General features: G+C 38.1%; 1 protein-coding gene across 6 annotated transcripts in view; it reads right to left on the bottom strand.

Annotated features, from left to right (window-relative positions):
* The window catches only part of LOC104611888 (WD-40 repeat family protein / beige-like protein), a 171,056-nt gene that overhangs the window by 78,589 nt on the left and 75,517 nt on the right, over positions 1 to 16,950 (bottom strand). For all 6 annotated transcript variants that reach the window (XM_019200170.2, XM_088895733.1, XM_088895734.1 and 3 more), the window contains 2 exons: positions 3,282 to 3,820; positions 2,187 to 2,271 (listed from right to left, as the gene is read on the bottom strand). In XM_019200170.2, the coding sequence (XP_019055715.1) occupies positions 2,187 to 2,271; positions 3,282 to 3,820 (624 nt within the window). The remainder of the gene's footprint in view (positions 1 to 2,186; positions 2,272 to 3,281; positions 3,821 to 16,950) is intronic.

Raw genomic sequence — 16,950 nt, 5'->3', positions numbered from 1 at the left:
AGAAGAAGATATGAGATGGGCGGCAGTTTCTTTCTCAGCCAACCCTAATCTATTATATATAAGAACATTAAATAATGTTACATAAATAGACCAGAATGCCCCTGATTAGTGATGGGACACCTAGTCAAAATAAACACTAAATAAGATTAGGTCCAGTAACTAAGGCCCAATAACTAATGACTTAAGACCCAACAAAGATAAACATACAAATTAAGACAGCCGAACCAACAAATATAACTTAATGAAAGAGGGCATTCTTGGCTCAAATGTTTTCTCTTTTCTCTTTTGTTTCTCTTCTCTCCTCTTCACTTCCTTTTCTTCACATATTTCACATAGGTAAATACCTACATTTTTCTGTATTAAATAATTGTAATGTAGTTAACCTCAACCCTTTAAGAAGGACAATAGTCCAGCCTGAGTGGAGGTTGTCAGTGCCTTGCTCTCACATATTTTAAATACAAGACCTATATTTTTGTCTTAAATAATTGTAATGTAGTCAATCTCATCCCTTTAAGGACAATAGTTCAACACGAGTGAAGTTGTCAATGCCTATAGGACTAGTGTACATCACCAAGACTTCACTTGCAAAGTTTCTAAAAGCCTACCTATACCTAATGTCCTCATATTAGGGGTGCAAATGGATCGGATCATGATCCGATCCAATCCGAGATCCGATCCTATTTGCTCGAATTCGGATCACCCCCTATCCGATCTGATGTGTTATATATTTATAAACATATATAATACATATATATGTTATTTATTTATTTATAAATAAATTATTTATATTGTATTTTTATAAATTTATTTTTTATAAAAACATGTATATATGTGATGAGAATAATTATAATATACTTGTATTTTTTGTTTTTTCTTTATTTAAATTGGTATATTTTATTTTTCTTTTAATAATTTATTATTTTTTAAAGAAAACAAGTTGAATCAAATCAGGTCCGAAGATCCAAAGAACCAATAGGATTCGAATTCAGATCGAGTCCTATCAGATCTGATCAGATCTTCGGATCGGATCGAATCTGACATCAGCAATGTTGGAACGGATTCGAATACACCCTGATTCGAATTCGATGCAATCCGTTTGCGTCCCTGCCTCAGATTGCCATGATTACAGCTTTAGAACATAATGTTGTCCTCTTGAAGGGACGAAGGGACATATCCATAGATAAGTAATGTCTTTTGTAGTTCATCAATATGGTTCTTATATGTAAAGCTCAAGAAAAACAAACAAAATGAAAGGCTAAATGTTGGAAAGATAAAGAAAAGAATTTGACAATTTCAACATCAAAGTGTATTTATTGATAGGCATTCTTGTACACAGATATCAAAAATCTATATCCAATATGCAAAAGAAGAAAAAGTAATTTATTGGTCAATAGTCAAACCAATTAACCTGCAAACCAATAAGGTTTCCAATTTTTTCATATACCAGTTTTTTAATTTTTGAAAACTTGGTAGAACCATTACTGACTCAGATGGTTTTGTGAAAACCAGAGAATTTTCAACGAACCACCCATGCCAGTTGTGCTTACCTTTGTTGCTAAAAAGTCGTTGAGGGGATCATGCACCATCTCAATGAAAGTTAAGACACAAGCAATTGAGCCATGTGCAAGTTTGCATATGTCAAGCTACTATTTTATTCATAGTAAAACAATAAAATGTATAGAAGAGAGATAAAGGCCAAATTCAGATAAGTTAATCGATCAACAAATGGTTTTCCTGAGATCCTAGCCAAACAAAGGATATAAAAGGATCAACTATTTTGGGTCTCTTTTATGTGTGATGTGGTCAAGGGGACTGGCTATTGTGGGAACTAAGAACTGTAAAGAATGTTCTATCAGATTTTGTACAATTAATATGTTATTACAATTACTAATAAAAATACTATGAAATGCATATTACATGCTTAAGTATGATGTCACAAGTCATTGGGTCAACCTAGTGGTTCGACCACTCAGTCTATGACCTAGTAACAAAACAACTTTACATCCTGTCTGAATCTAGCAACATTGAGTTCAATTATTGACTTGTGACCCACAGAGCCAATAATATTTTCTTGTCAGTAACAGAAAATGAGAGATACATACATGCACGGAGGAGAGAAAAGATACTCTCCTATACAGAAAATGTTTGGAAATATGTTGAATCTTAAAACCATAAGTGAAACTAACCTCAGAATAAAGAACACAAGATGCAACCAACACCCTCTGTCTCTTGGACTCTGAAATAGGCATGTTCAAAATAGGTGAAAGGACACTGCACAGCATAAGCTCAAAATTAGTTTCATTTCTCCATGATGAAGTATGGGGTGGAAAGCAATAAGGAGATCTAAAACTAGTGCACTACTACAACCACATACCAATAGTGCATAAATAACTTCAACTGTATCTACTAAACACAAGCACATTGGGGACACTTGGCAACCTGCCCACCTAGTGTGGTGAGCCCAAATTCTCTAGACCTTTGACATGAGTAACTTCTATATATGTAGTCCCATAACCTCTTCATGACCACAACAATTATTATTAAGAAAATGTCTTGAGGATCAGAGCAGTGTTAATCACTTAATTGTAGACAAACATGCATATGAGCTTAAAATTATATGTAATTTTTTTATTAATTAATATATATATATAATATGTAATTAACATTTCATTATATATATGAGTTTAATATTACATGTAAAAATTTTTCATTCATTAAAGCATATATATAATACTTAATTAACATTTAATTATATATACCAGTTCAATATTACATGTAAATTTTTCTACTTAAAAAATATATAATATTTAATCAACACTTATTTATATATACAAGTTCAATATTACATATAAAATTTTTTATTCATTAAAAAATAGATAATATTTAATTATATATACTAGTTTAATATTACATGTAAAATTTTTTATTAATTAAATATATATAATATTAAATCAATGTTTAATTATATATACAAGTTTAATATTACATGTAAATATTTCATTGATTAAAAAATATATAATATTTAATTAACATTTAATTATATATATAAGTTTAATATTATATAGAAACTTTTTATTAATTAAAATATATATATATATAATATTTCATCGATGTTTAGTTATATATACATGGTTAATATTACATGTAAAATTTTTTATTCATTAAAGTATATAATATAATATTTAATTAATGTTTAATTATATATATAAGTTTAATATTACATGTATGTTTTTTTATTAATTAAAATATATATATATAATATTTAATCAACATTTAATTACCTCCAGAGTAATGTTGATCCTGGCTTAATTGTAGATCTTGTAGACATGCCATCTTCTCCATTGTCTTCCTCCCTCATTGAAATAAGTACCATTCGAAGCATACATAAGAATGGTTGGTCACTATCTAGTAGCTGATAGAGTGCTGCCATTCCTCCCATTCCAGTACCAGATCCTCCTCCAATGCCAAGACCACCACCGAGTCCAGACTCATCTAACAACAATGCTCGGAGCATGGTGACTGATTTCTTTATCAGAGGAAGTTCAATCCAATTCCCATTTGCGTCCTTTTCCAAAGCAGATGTCCAAGATTCCCAACCACTGCCACCACCACCAAAAATGGTGGTTTTCAAGGAAAGGCCAACCCCATACCACATCCAGCTCCTATACCTCCAACCTTTAGCTAAGTCTAACGCACAGCTCCCATATGACATAAATGCACACCTAACAGAATCATAAGGTTCTGCTGCTGCAGCTGCGGTAAGACGTTCCATCACTGTTGCAGAAATTTGCCCATTTGCATCAGCCATAGAAGCAAGAACCTGATCATAAGCAATGGAACGGAAAGGGAATAAAGAGGGTATCAATATCAACATAGATAACTGAAAGAAGATTAGTTAAACAAGATTTATTGAAATGAAGAATATTTAGCTAATAAAAAGGATTCATTTACTATAAGTTTCAAGAAAAGAATGAAGATAATTTCCAAAAGTAGAAAAGAGATGAAAATAATATGGTCTTATTTAATTATTTCTCATTACAAAAGATGCATGAATTTATAAATGATTCCTACTGGGTATTATCAAAATAATGGGAATCAAAGTCAACATTAAACCACTTATTTGACATTAATATATAGGGAATCTAGTGTTGGCAAATCAACAACACTAAGTCCCAATGAATGATTATAGTGTTCAAGAAAGCAAAAAAATACTGCCTTTGGTATTCCTGGAACATCAAAATTTTGCCACAGGAAATGATTCTTATTAAGTATTTTACCATAATAATGGGCTGAATGGTCAGCTGTACACAAGGAAACAAAATGGTTTTTCATTCTCATATCTAAAACATTATTAATTGTTGAATAACCATAAACTTATAAAATTCTGGTACAACTACAATCTCCATGAAACATAGATATTATGTAGCTAGAAACAGAAGTGCTAATCTGGGCTAGCACATGGGCCCCAGAGCAATTTCAGTACTTCATAGAATCTAGATTGCTTTCATGGACGTTTTCTTCATTTCAAGGCTCAAGAGTTTGCCCAATATTAAATATGTCCAAATTTGAAGGTGGTTTCCAAGAAAGTTTCTTTGTTTTGAAGCTCAAAGTATAACAAAATCCCAGTATTTCTCATGGATTAAAAGATCTGTCAACTACTCAGCTGATGTTCTACCCATACAAGAAACCAACTGAACCTAACCATATTGGAGGTTTGTTTCTAGGGAGAACAGCCATACCCTGCAAACCATAAGAATAAAAGGAAAAGAAAGTTAGAATATTTGGAAATGAAGAGCAATAGATAAATGAGTTCCAAAAGGGATTCAATCCTTCATTTCTCAAAAAAGCCAGCAAACAGTGCAAGTTTGGGTTGTTTCTAGAATGGGATATATATAAGAGCTTATCAATTGAGCTTTGATGGTTGTTGCCATGGAAACCCAAAGCTATCAGGAATTAGTGGTGTGGTAAGAGATAAAGGAAAACTTGCCAAGTTTTTCAAGATCAATGGAGAAGGGAACTTACTGAGGATAGAAGCATTTGCACTATTGCAAGGACTCAAGCTGGCAAACTCATCCTACTATGCAATTTGATTGTGGTTTGAAGGCTGTCAACTCCTGGTTAATATCATCCGATTCAGGCCCTTGGACTCTCAGACACCTCAGAAGCAAAGCAATGTGCAGCCAATATAAAAGATACTCAATTTATTCCTAGGTTTGCTAGAAGGATGGAAGATTCTTTGGCTTGGGTGTGTGCAACTAGAATCGATCCATTGTCGGGGTGGGGGGAGGGAATAAAAAATGAGGATGGAAAACCTATCAAATCTGATAAATTACATATATGTCACGGTCATTGTCAGCCATATGGTCTATATTATTCACCTCATCCCTGCTCTATGGAGATTTGTTTTTCACTCTACAATCAATAAAACCTCAAGCATGTCACTGACAAAAAAAAAAGTAAAGATTGGACATATCCATTGATGCAACTACCTACCAAGTTCTAGCTCTTCACTGTTTATATCCCTTCAAGTTTCATTGACATCATATCTCTTAAAGATTGTTTTAAGTACCAAACTATGAGACTATTCATGGCATGGTATATTACTCTGAAATCATATTGTTTGCAATCTGCAAATAAAATGGAGACAAAGAGAAGAGAAGAAGAAAAGAGAAGAAGAGAATGAATGGGCAGGTCACCCTCCCAGCTGGCCCTAAAGTGATATTTATGTTAATCATATAAAGTTACATGACTGTACAAAAATACCCCTGTTTAGTAATGACTTAAGAGAGCTAATAACATAAACTGATGAAGGCCAAATAACTTAAGGCCCACTAACACACTTAACTTAAAACATAAACAACAGAATAGGACCACACGTCTGATCATTTATCACAATTCTTCCCCTCAAGACGAGCATAGATATCCATCATGCCAAACTTGCCAAGTGATCCATGGAACTATGTTGAAAGTAAACTTTTGGTAAATACATCAGCCAGTTGCATCTTTGATGGCATGTAGGGAAACAATGTTCACCAAAGATAATACTCTCATGTACAAAGTTCACCAAATTAAACCTTTGGTAAATACATCAGCCAGTTGCATCTTTGAAGAGGACAAGTTACTTTTTACCCCCAGTTCAGTAAGAAGTGTTTAACTCATAATTTCCCCAACAAAGGTACAATACCCCAATGTAGACATTTTGTCTCCAGTAAACCAACCCTATCTGCATTTGTCAATGCCTCAATTTCAAGTCTACTATGCCTCTTGAACAGGATTCTCATTCCAGGACATGACTTCAAATATCTGAAAATCCTTTCAACAGTCTTCATATGAGGAATTTTGGGAGCATGCATGAACTGACTCATAACATGTACCACATAGGTTGTATTTGGTTTAGTAAGAGATGAGTATATCAATCTTCCCCCTAGCCTTTGATGCCTTTTCTTGTCTAGGTAGTCTCCACCATCCAACTCCTACAACCCATGGTTCAGCTCCATTGGGGTTTCAACAGGTCTACTCCCCATCATACCTATCTCCTTTATAGGTCTGGGACATAATTTCTCTGGAAAATTTATATTCCTTCTTTTGACCTTGCAACCTCAAATCCTAGAAAGCATCTACGGTGTCCTAAATTCTTGATCTCAAATTCAAAGGCTGAAAAATTCTTTGGTTTAATTCCCAGTAATGAGCACATCACCAGCATATACTATGAGAGCTATAAGGTTTTCATCCTATCTTCTTATAAATAAAGTATGGTCAGCACCACCCCACTCTGAGTGTACGCAACATTCTTCATGGCTCCACATGGCCTTCCAAACCATGCACGAGGAGACTGCTTCCCCTATACAAAACTTTCTTTAACAAGTACACCTTTCCATGCAAGTCATAGTCAAGAGGAGGCTTCATAAACACTTCTTCATGCAAGTCCCCATTTAGAAAAGCATTCTTTACATCCAACTGGTGTATTTCCTACAAATAATTAGCTGCTAAGGATAGTAGAACACAAATGGTATTGAGCCTGGCAATTGGGGCAAATATCTCCTTGTAATATACCACTTCCCTCTAACTAAACCCTTTTGCTACAAGTCATGCCTTGTACTTTTCCACTATGCCATTTGCCTTATGCTTCATAGTAAACACCCACTTGTTCCCCTCTAGTAGATCCACTAATCACATTTTGGCTTTCAACAAAGCCCTCATCTCCTTATTCATTGCCTCCCGACATCTAGGTTTTGTTACAGCTTCAAAGTGCCTGGAAGCAATATGGACAAAAGAAAGAATAATGACAAAAGAGTGGTAGCAAGGAAGCAAGCTAGATTAATAAGACACATATTTAGCAATAGGATGGTGAGTGGTACATGAACAACAGTTTTTTGAAGAGCAATTGAAAGATCCAAGTAAAAATAGGAGAAACAATGGGAAAAGAGTTACCTTTATCAACAGGATTAAACCAATCGGAGGTTGTTGTCATAAGCTGGCGAATGCCTTTTTCTTTTCTTGTAGGTAATCAGCTCCAAAGAATTTCAAGACTTGCATTAGTACCACCATTACTTGCACCAGTGGTTGATTCAACTGAAGTCTCACTAGGTTCACCTAAGTGCCAAAACAGGAGGGATCAACTGAAGAAGGTGGAGGACTAGGAAAGGGACAAAAGGAAAAGGTGAGGAATGTTAGGTTGAAGGGTTTTATGTATTGATGGCTCGGCTGATAAGTGTTCTTATTAGCCTGTATTTGTGTTTAAGTTGTTATGTACTGGGCCTGTGTTAATGGGCCTAAGTTTATTTGGTGTTTTAAGTAGTCTGGGTGTCCCATCACTAACCAGGGGCATTCCAGACATTTCCTATAACATTGTACTGTAATCTAACATAAATGATAGTGCTGTCGACTGGGTTATGCAGTTCAACATTCTCAGCACCTCTTGGTCTCCTCTCTTCTACTACTTCGGCTACAACATTTCAGCTTACATGGTATCAGAGCATTAAGCATTTTCCTGGTTACAGCCAACGCCATCTCCTCTCTCTTGCTATCTTTCTTTCTTTTTTTTTTATCTTGGTTGCTGCGGTGAAACCCTAGGGTTGCAGGAGAACAATACAAGGTTCGAACCTAGGGTTTCCCTTGGTTGTAGGGCGCAAGGGAAGTAAGACCCAGAAGTTGATGTCCTACTAGACTGTTTCTAGTAGTGAGTAGCCATTCGGCTGCTAAGAGAGGTCTGTATAGGACAGACCTACATTGAGGACTGATTTCAGCAGTCCTAGTATTGGCCATAGGGGGGAACACTCTCTACAGTTGCAGTAATCGAAGCCCAAGAGAAGTCTGCATAGTGCAGTGGTGGAGAGCTCTCAGCTTCAGGTCGGTTACCAGCTCACAGAACACCTTATTTGCTGCTGTAACTGAACTACTTCAGAACTGTGACAGTCTCGGCAAGTCTGAACCAGTGTTGCGAGCTGTCAGAACCTTCTTCAATACTGCAACTAGTCATTTTTTCAGCACTGTGAACACTTCGGCTAGTCTGAAACAGTGTTATCTACACAGAGTCTACAGCCAAGATGCCTTCAATATCCGGAGAGGTCTCTTCTAGGGATATCATACCTGGTGGGAGGTCTTCAAATCTGGAAAACCCGAATCTGCACAGCTTGTAGATTACAAGTGTGCTGCTGGATGAATACAACTTCAAGGAGTGGTCCGTTTCTGCAATGCTTTTTATTACTTCCCGTGATCTCACAGGCTACTTAGATGGGAGTAAGAAGGAACCTGAAGTTGGCAGTGCGGAGTATGCAGTGTGGCGCAAGGAGAATGCCACAGTTATGTCCTGGCTGCTTGCCTCTATGACTCCACGAGTTGCTAGGACTGTTCAACACTTTCCCGCAACAGCCAAGATTTGGGAAAAAATGTCTAAAACCTATGAATAGAAGAAAAATAATGCTAGAATCTACAGATTGAATCAAGACATTGCTGCCTTAAGGCAAGGGGATATGACAGTTGCAACATATTTTGCAATTCTGGAAGGACTTTGGGAAGAACTTGACCATCACTTGATTTTGGACTGGGAAAATGCCAGGGATAAGGAGAGACATGATAAGCAGATTGAAGAGAGCAGAGCCTTTAAGTTCTTGGCTGACCTGGACCCAGTGTATGAGGGCATAAGGTCACAAATTCTAGAAAGAGATGAACTGCCCAAGTTACATCATGTTTAATATCTGGTAAGGAATGAAGAAGTCAAGAGAAAGGAGATGCAAGTTGACTCTCAGATTCAACCAGCTGAACAATTTGGTGAACATTCAGTCCTGATTTCCGCTAAGGGAAACAGACATCCAGACAAGAAGCATCTTAAGTGCACTCATTGTGGGGGTGAGAGACATGTAAAAGAAAAGTGTTGGGTCCTGTATCCTCACCTGAAGCCAGCTGCATTGAGAAGGACAAGAAGCAACAGAAGGGTCATGCGGCAAGTTGGAACCTTGTCACTAGTAACAATGGTGACAACTCACAGAGTATACCAACAGTGAATTCTTCTCCCATGGGACAGGTTGTTGATTCCTCTGGAGCCGGTGCTTGGGCTTCACTGCTAGTGAGGTAGAGGTCCTTAGCCGGGCTTTAGCCCGTCTAAGGAGTAATTCTTTTGCTTCCACCTCTCTTGCCAGATCAGGTATAGTCTCTGCCTTTAGTGCAACTAGTTCTATTGACTCTACTTCTTGGGTTATTGATTCCGGTGCAACTGACCACATGACACATATGTCCTCCTTATTCTCTTCATATCAATTGTTGTCTGGTCAGGATAAGATGAGAGTTGCTGACGGGTCTTTCTCCACCATCTTTGGAAAATGGGTGATTGACCTAAGCAAGGACCTCTCTCTTAAATCAGTTCTACATGTTCCTAGTCTCACCTCAAATCTTTTGTCTGTTTCAAAACTTACCAAAAATTTGAACTGTAGTATAACCTTTTTTCCTACTCATTGTGTCTTTCATGACAGATTGACGAGGAGAACGATTGGGAGCGGTCATGAGTATGGAGGCCTCTACTATTTTTATGCAGACATCGGTTCAGCCTTACAAGCATCTGCTGCTAGTAGTCCGGAGAGTGTGGAGTCAATAGCTAGATTGCATCTGTGGCATGCTAGGCTAGGTCATTTACCTTTCTCTTCATTAGAAATGTTGTTTCCCGAATTGTTTAAGGGCATTTCAAGTCAGAGTTTATTCTGTGAAGTATGTCAAATGTCAAAACAATGTAGAACTGTTTATCCAATTTCCAGTAATGAAATTCGAGCTCCTTTTGATTTGGTTCATTCTGACGTTTGGGACCCTTCACCTATTGTTTCTATTGATGGCTTTCGTTACTTTATCAGTTTTATTGACCACTACTCTCGATGCACATGGATCTACCTGTTAAAAGGAAGAGATGAAGTGCCACGAATAACTATGGCATTTTGCAAAATGATTGAAACACAATTTGATAAGAGGATTAAGCAATTCCGATCAGATAATTCTGTGGAATATTTTGAAAAATCCTTGAACTTATTCATGGAAGATGCTGGCATGTCACATCACTCATCCTGTGCTAATACCCCTCAGTAGAATAGGGTTGCTGAGCGCAAGAATAGACATCTATTGGAGACAGCTCGAGCCTTACTATTCCAGCACAAAGTTCCCAAGCAATACTGGTCTCAAGCTGTACTTACTGCATCATATCTGATAAATCGGATGCCATCTAAGGTGTTGGGTATGAAAACCCCTTTCTCTGTTTTGTGTCCTACTCTTCCAGACTTTCCTCTTCCTCCACGGGTCTTTGGCTGTATATGTTTTATACATGTGAAGGATCCAAAGAAGACCAAGTTGGATCCTAGGGCTACGAAAGGAATATTTTTGGGGTATTCTCCTACACAAAAAGGTTACAAGTGTTATGATCCTGTCTCCAAGAGAAAGTATGTCACCAGAGATGTGGTCTTTTTTGAGTCTCAACCCTATTTTCAGTCTTCTCAGAATCCTCTTCAGGGGGAGAGTAGTGGAATGGAAGTGGATTCTCATTCTCCCTCCTTTTTTGTTCCCCTATCTGCCTCGGGCCTTCCATCCTCTTCTTCTACTCCTATTTGTGGCATCCCGGGTCAACCTAGTGAGGCTCCCACTGTGCCAGTTACCTCTCCTAATACTGCAGATATCCCTGAAGGCTCCAATAGGGAACAAAAAGAGATATGAATCACCTACAACAGAAGGAAAAAGGGCCCTCAAACTCATGACAACGACCAGTTGGACTCGAATCAATCTGTCTCTGCAATCCAAGGTAATTCCAACACACATACTTCTGATTTGGATCTTCCTATTGCTCTCCGTAAGCCTATCCGTTCTTCCACCACTCGGCATCCCATTACTGATTTTGTTTCTTACTCACATTTATCACCAGCCTATCACTCATTTGTGTCTACTCTTTCCTCTGTACATGTTCCTTCTAGGTACTCAGAGGCCGTGTCTGATCCAAGGTGGAAAGAAGCTCTGAATGAAGAGATGAAAGCCCTAATGAAAGCAAGAACTTGGGAATTAGTGGATCTGCTAGAGGAGAAGAGCACTGTCGGGTACAAGTGGGTGTTTACTGTAAAGCATAGGGAGGACGGGTCCATTGAGAGGTACAAGGCCAGGCTTGTGGCAAAGGGGGTTTACTCAAAAAGAAGGGATTGACTACAAAGAAACCTTTGCCCCAGTAACAAAGCTCAACACAATTCGGGTTCTATTGTCATTGGCAGCAAATTTTTCATGGGAACTTCATCAACTGGATGTGAAGAATGCCTTCCTAAATGGTGACCTTCATGAAGAGGTATTTATGGAACCTCCACCAGGCTATGACTTTGATAGAAAGGTGTGTAAACTGAGGAAAGCATTATATGGTTTAAAGTATTCAATGAACTCTAAGTATTCTACTGCATTATCCAAGAGAAATTGTTGTATTTTCATGCAAAATTAAGTTTCAATCATTTTATAGAATGTCATTGTTGTTCTTGATACTTCTGTAAGACTTTTTAGCAAGTATATCCATGTGTAATTGGAACAATGATCAATAAAACTAATAAAATACTGATAGCCATCCATAGAAACAAGGGGTGAATGGTCACAAACACAAGAAGGGTCTAAATCACAAGGAGCACACATTTCATTATTTGAAATGAGATAAGTGGTTCTACATTGATTGAACATTTGACAAACTTTGCAAACTAAACTCTCTGTAAACAACACTTTTAACAAAGAATAAGACATATGGCCTAGTCTAGCATGCCATAGATGCACCCTAGTTATTGACTCTTTATCCTCACAACTATTAGAAAGCGATGGCTGCAGAGTTAAACCGATATCTTCGTCAAAGTAATAAAGGCCCCCAGTTTCATGACCACTCCTGATTGTTCTCCTTCTCAATCTATCCTGAAAGACATAATGAGTGGGAAAAAAGGTTATACTACAATTCAAGTTCTTAGTAAGCTTGGAAAAAGATAAAAGATAATGTAGGAACATGAAGCACAGATTTAAGGGAGAGATCCTTGCTGAGGTGAACCTCCCCTTACTAGAAATGGTGGAGAGGGAACCATCAGCTACTCTCACCTTGTCTTGACTGGACACGAGCTGATAAGAAGAAAACAAAGAAGACAAATGAGTTATATGGTTAGTGGCCCCCAAATCAATAATCTAGTAGTTGGAATGCAAATGATTAGTAACACTATGTGTAGAGGCATTTCCTACTTTAGCAAAGGATGAGGAAGCAAGGGGGTACTCCTTAATCATGCCATAGCTAAGCTAAGAATCTCTACCTCAAACATGTAAAGTCCAGTAAGGTCCCTGAGGTGGACGAACTAGTGGTTTCTTCTTCTAGCCATCTACACTGTTTGATATAACAACATTACCACCTAAAGTCTACCCTCTCAAAGGCTTCCTTTCCTTCCTAAGGGCAACTAGTTGCAAATGAGGGTACAGAGCCCAACTTGTCTACTACATATGTCTTTCGCCCCCAAAGTTAAAGCATTTCAAGTCCTTCTTATACAGTTTTATACATTTCAACTGTATAACACTGGTGGTCCACCTGCATTTCTTTTCTCCACATCTCTTCATTCTGGACAAGGTAGAAAACATGCTATAGATCTAGGAGACCATTTGTTCCCAATGTCTGAGACAGTAAGCCATCATAAATGGGGATCTAACACATCATCTATTCCCAATATCTGAGACCGTAGTCCATTATACATAGGGTCTAACCTAATTAGAAATTAAAAAGTCCTTCCTCAATTTGTTTATCATGTTTCCCTTTGTCATTAGTGCTGGCCCAATCAATCAAAAGATGATGATTGAGCTCTTCCTACAACCTTTCCAACGTAGAAAAATATGTGACCGCAACATATTTGAGAGAGTAAACAGTAACACTCTCATAATATAAATTTCATGTTTGAGAGAGTGAATAGTAACACTCTCCCCTTCATTCATTACTTTCTCTCCTCTTTCTTCTTCAATTCTTCTCTTCTTTAGAGCAACTAGAAGCTCTTGGGAGAACCTTCTTCTGCTGATCTTTGCTCAGAGGATGAACTACTGATGTCAGACCACTATTGGATGACATCAGCAATCTATACAAAATGATGGTGGCAATGCTTGAAAATTACATAGTTTGATTCACCCAGATTTTAGATGAATTTTGGTATATGTGTCGTTACTGTTTGATACCCCAATGATTTATTGTGGAATTTTCAAGTGAAAAACCATAGAAATACCAAATCAGGTTTCAACGCTTGTTTCTCTTCTTTGATAGGTTCTTATCCTGTGAAACCTGGTTCTTTGAGATTGTTTTATATCATGGGAATGACGGGAAGTGATCCCGTATTTTTTTAACCCTAAAAAATTTTTGGAAAATTTTCTTCTCCCAATATTGTCTCCAACTATCTTTTTGGCCTTCAACCAAGTTTGACCCACTTTTTTGGGGTTGTTTGTGTTCCAGTTGGGTGTTGGGGTTATCCTTGGTTGTCAAGAAAGTTGTTCGTAAGGTATGGAATCACCAAAGGACGTATGGATGGGTTCCAATGTGTTTCCAGGAAATTTTGATGTAGGGATGCAAACGGATTGGACCGGATTCGAATCAGGGTATAACCGAATCCAATCTGATACTATTAAGAGCAGATCCAATCCAACCTGAAGATCTAATCGGATACTATTAAGAACAGATGGGTTCCGGTGTGTTGCCAGGAAATGTTGATGTAGGGAGCAAACAGATTGGACCAAATTCGAATCAGGGTATATCCAAATCCAATCCAATACTATTAAGAGCAGATCCAATCCGATCCAAAGATCTAATTGAATCTTACAAACATGGATTTGAATTCGAATCCGATGAGAAAGCTGGATATTTGGATCTGATCCGGTCTGATTTAATTTTTTTAAATAATAAATTATTAAAAGAAAAATAAAATATAACAATTTAAATACAGAAAAACAAAAAGTACAAGTATCTTTTCAACTATTTTCATCATATATATACGTGTTTTTTATAGAAAGATAAATAATATAACAAATTTTACAAGGATGCAAAATAAATAATATATTTATAAATAAATAAATAACATATATATGTGTTATATATATATATATAAATAAATAAATAACATATATATATGTATATATCGGATTGAATAGGGGGTGATCCGAATCCAATACGAAGATACGAAATGGGGATATCCAAATCCAACAAAATAGGATCAAACTTTGGATCGGATTGGATCATGATCCGATCCATTTTCACCACCCCTATGTTGATGTTTCTAGTAGTATGATAACCACTAAAAACTTGATGGGACCAACTTTTTAGAGTCGTCTGATGGAACTGTTGATAATAACAGAACTGTGAATGGCCCATTTAGGCCCATTAAACTAGTGTATACCCGGGGACCTCGCAAGGTGGCCCATTGTGGCTGAAAAGGGGGTAACCGACATCTATAAATAGTCCATGAAACAATGAGAAAGGCATTGAGCCATTTCAGAATCATTTGCTCTCTCTCTCTCTCTTTCTCTATTTTCTGATTTCAGGAGGCAGAGTCTCCCTCAAAAAAGACTCCTGTGGTGGGCAGGCTCTCATCAATTCTGGTATCAGAGTCTGCCAGATTTTTCAAAACCGTTTGTAGTAGAATGGGATGCATCGGGAAAGGGCATAGGGGCAGTATTGTTACAAGACGAAAAGCCCATTGCCAATTTCAGCAAGGTTCTCTCACCACTGGCCCAGGGTAAATCCACGTATGAAAAGGAGTTAATGGTGGTTGTGTTGGCTGTGCAAAAATGGAGGGGGTACTTGTTGGGTCGAGCTTTTACCATTCGCTCCGATCAAAGAAGCTTAAGATATCTAATAGAACAACCGGTTCTGAATGAGGTACAACAGAAGTGGCTATATAAGCTGTTAGGCTTTGACTTCATAATAGAGTACAAAACAGGACCATCCAATCTGGTTGCGGATGCTTTGTCAAGGCAACATGAGTGCTGTCAGATGTAGCTTCTAAGCTCACTTATCCATTTATGAGTCAGCTGAGGGAGGAAACCTCTAATGATGCTAGCCTCACTAAGATCAGAAACCAGATTCTGAATGGGGAACAAGTCCCACCTGGTTTCTCCCTTTGTAATGAAACTCTGATGCACAAGGGCAGAATGGTGTTGCCAGGTAACTCAACCCACACTCTGGCCCTCTTAGAGCTTTTTCACGCTTCTTCAGTGGGTGGACATTCTGGCATCCTATGAACCTATCGTAGGGTATCCTCTCATTTTTATTGGGTGGGAATGAAGAGACAGATTCAGGAGTATGTTGCCATGTGTGCAATATGTCAGCGGCATAAATATGACAACCAGTCCCCGGCTGGGCTGTTACAGCCTACACTGCTCCCGGAACAAGTATGGGATGAGGTAACTATGGATTTCATTACTGGTCTACCTCCTTCCAGTGGAAAGACAGTCATTGTTGTTTTTGTGGATCAGCTGTCTAAGTATGCGCATTTTGCACCACTATCACATCCATACACTGTAGCACAAGTGGCCAAAATTTTTGTCCAGGAGGTCTCCCGTTTACATGGCACGCCCAAGGCAATTATCTCTGGTCGGGACTCAGCTTTCATGAGACGTTTCTGGGGTGAATACTTCCGGGTGCAAGGAACGAAACTCCATCATTCCACCAGCTATCATCCACAATCCGATGGACAGACGGAGGTGGTGAATCGTTCCCTTGATACCTACCTTCGGTGCTTTACTAGTGATTACCCCGGAAAGTGGGCCAAGTGGCTTCCATGGGCGGAATACTGGTATAACACTTCTTTTCATGTTTCAATTGGCATGTCACCTTTTCATGCTCTATATGGAAGGGAACCACCCTCCCTACTACCCTATGAGAAGGGATCCACAGCTGTGGCTGAAGTAGATGCACATCTAGCAGACAGAGATGCAGTCCTTAAGGACTTAAAGGCCAACTTGCTAAAGGCGCAACAACAAATGAAGGTCCAATATGATAAGAAACATTGAGATGTTCAGTTCAAGGTAGGAGACTGGGTTTATTTGAAGCTGAGGCCATACAGGCAGAGTAGCTTGGCTAAACGGTCCTCTCAAAAGTTGGCTCCCAGATTTTATGGTCCATTCCGTATTGTAACCAGGGTGGGGAAGGTGGCTTATAAGTTAGACCTCCCTAGCTCTTCCATGATACACCCCACATTTCATGTATCCCTATTGAAGAAACATTTAGGGCCAGTCCCTTCGGTTTCAGCTTGCTTACCAGAATTTTCTGAGGAGGGGGTTCTACAGCCGGAGATGGATCACATTGCTGACTTCAGGTGGATCCGAGATGGCAATAAGTCAGTTCAGCAATATTTATCAAAAAAAAAATAAGTCAGTTCAGCAAGCATTGGTGGTATGAAACACCTTCCACCGGAAGACGCCACATGGGAATACTACTGTCAGCTGCAACAACGC

This window comes from Nelumbo nucifera, chromosome 1 (genome assembly GCF_055504915.1).
Source record: "Nelumbo nucifera cultivar China Antique chromosome 1, China Antique-T2T, whole genome shotgun sequence".
In the NCBI taxonomy this organism is placed as follows: Eukaryota; Viridiplantae; Streptophyta; class Magnoliopsida; order Proteales; family Nelumbonaceae; genus Nelumbo; species Nelumbo nucifera.
This window is presented reverse-complemented; position numbering and strand designations above follow the sequence as displayed.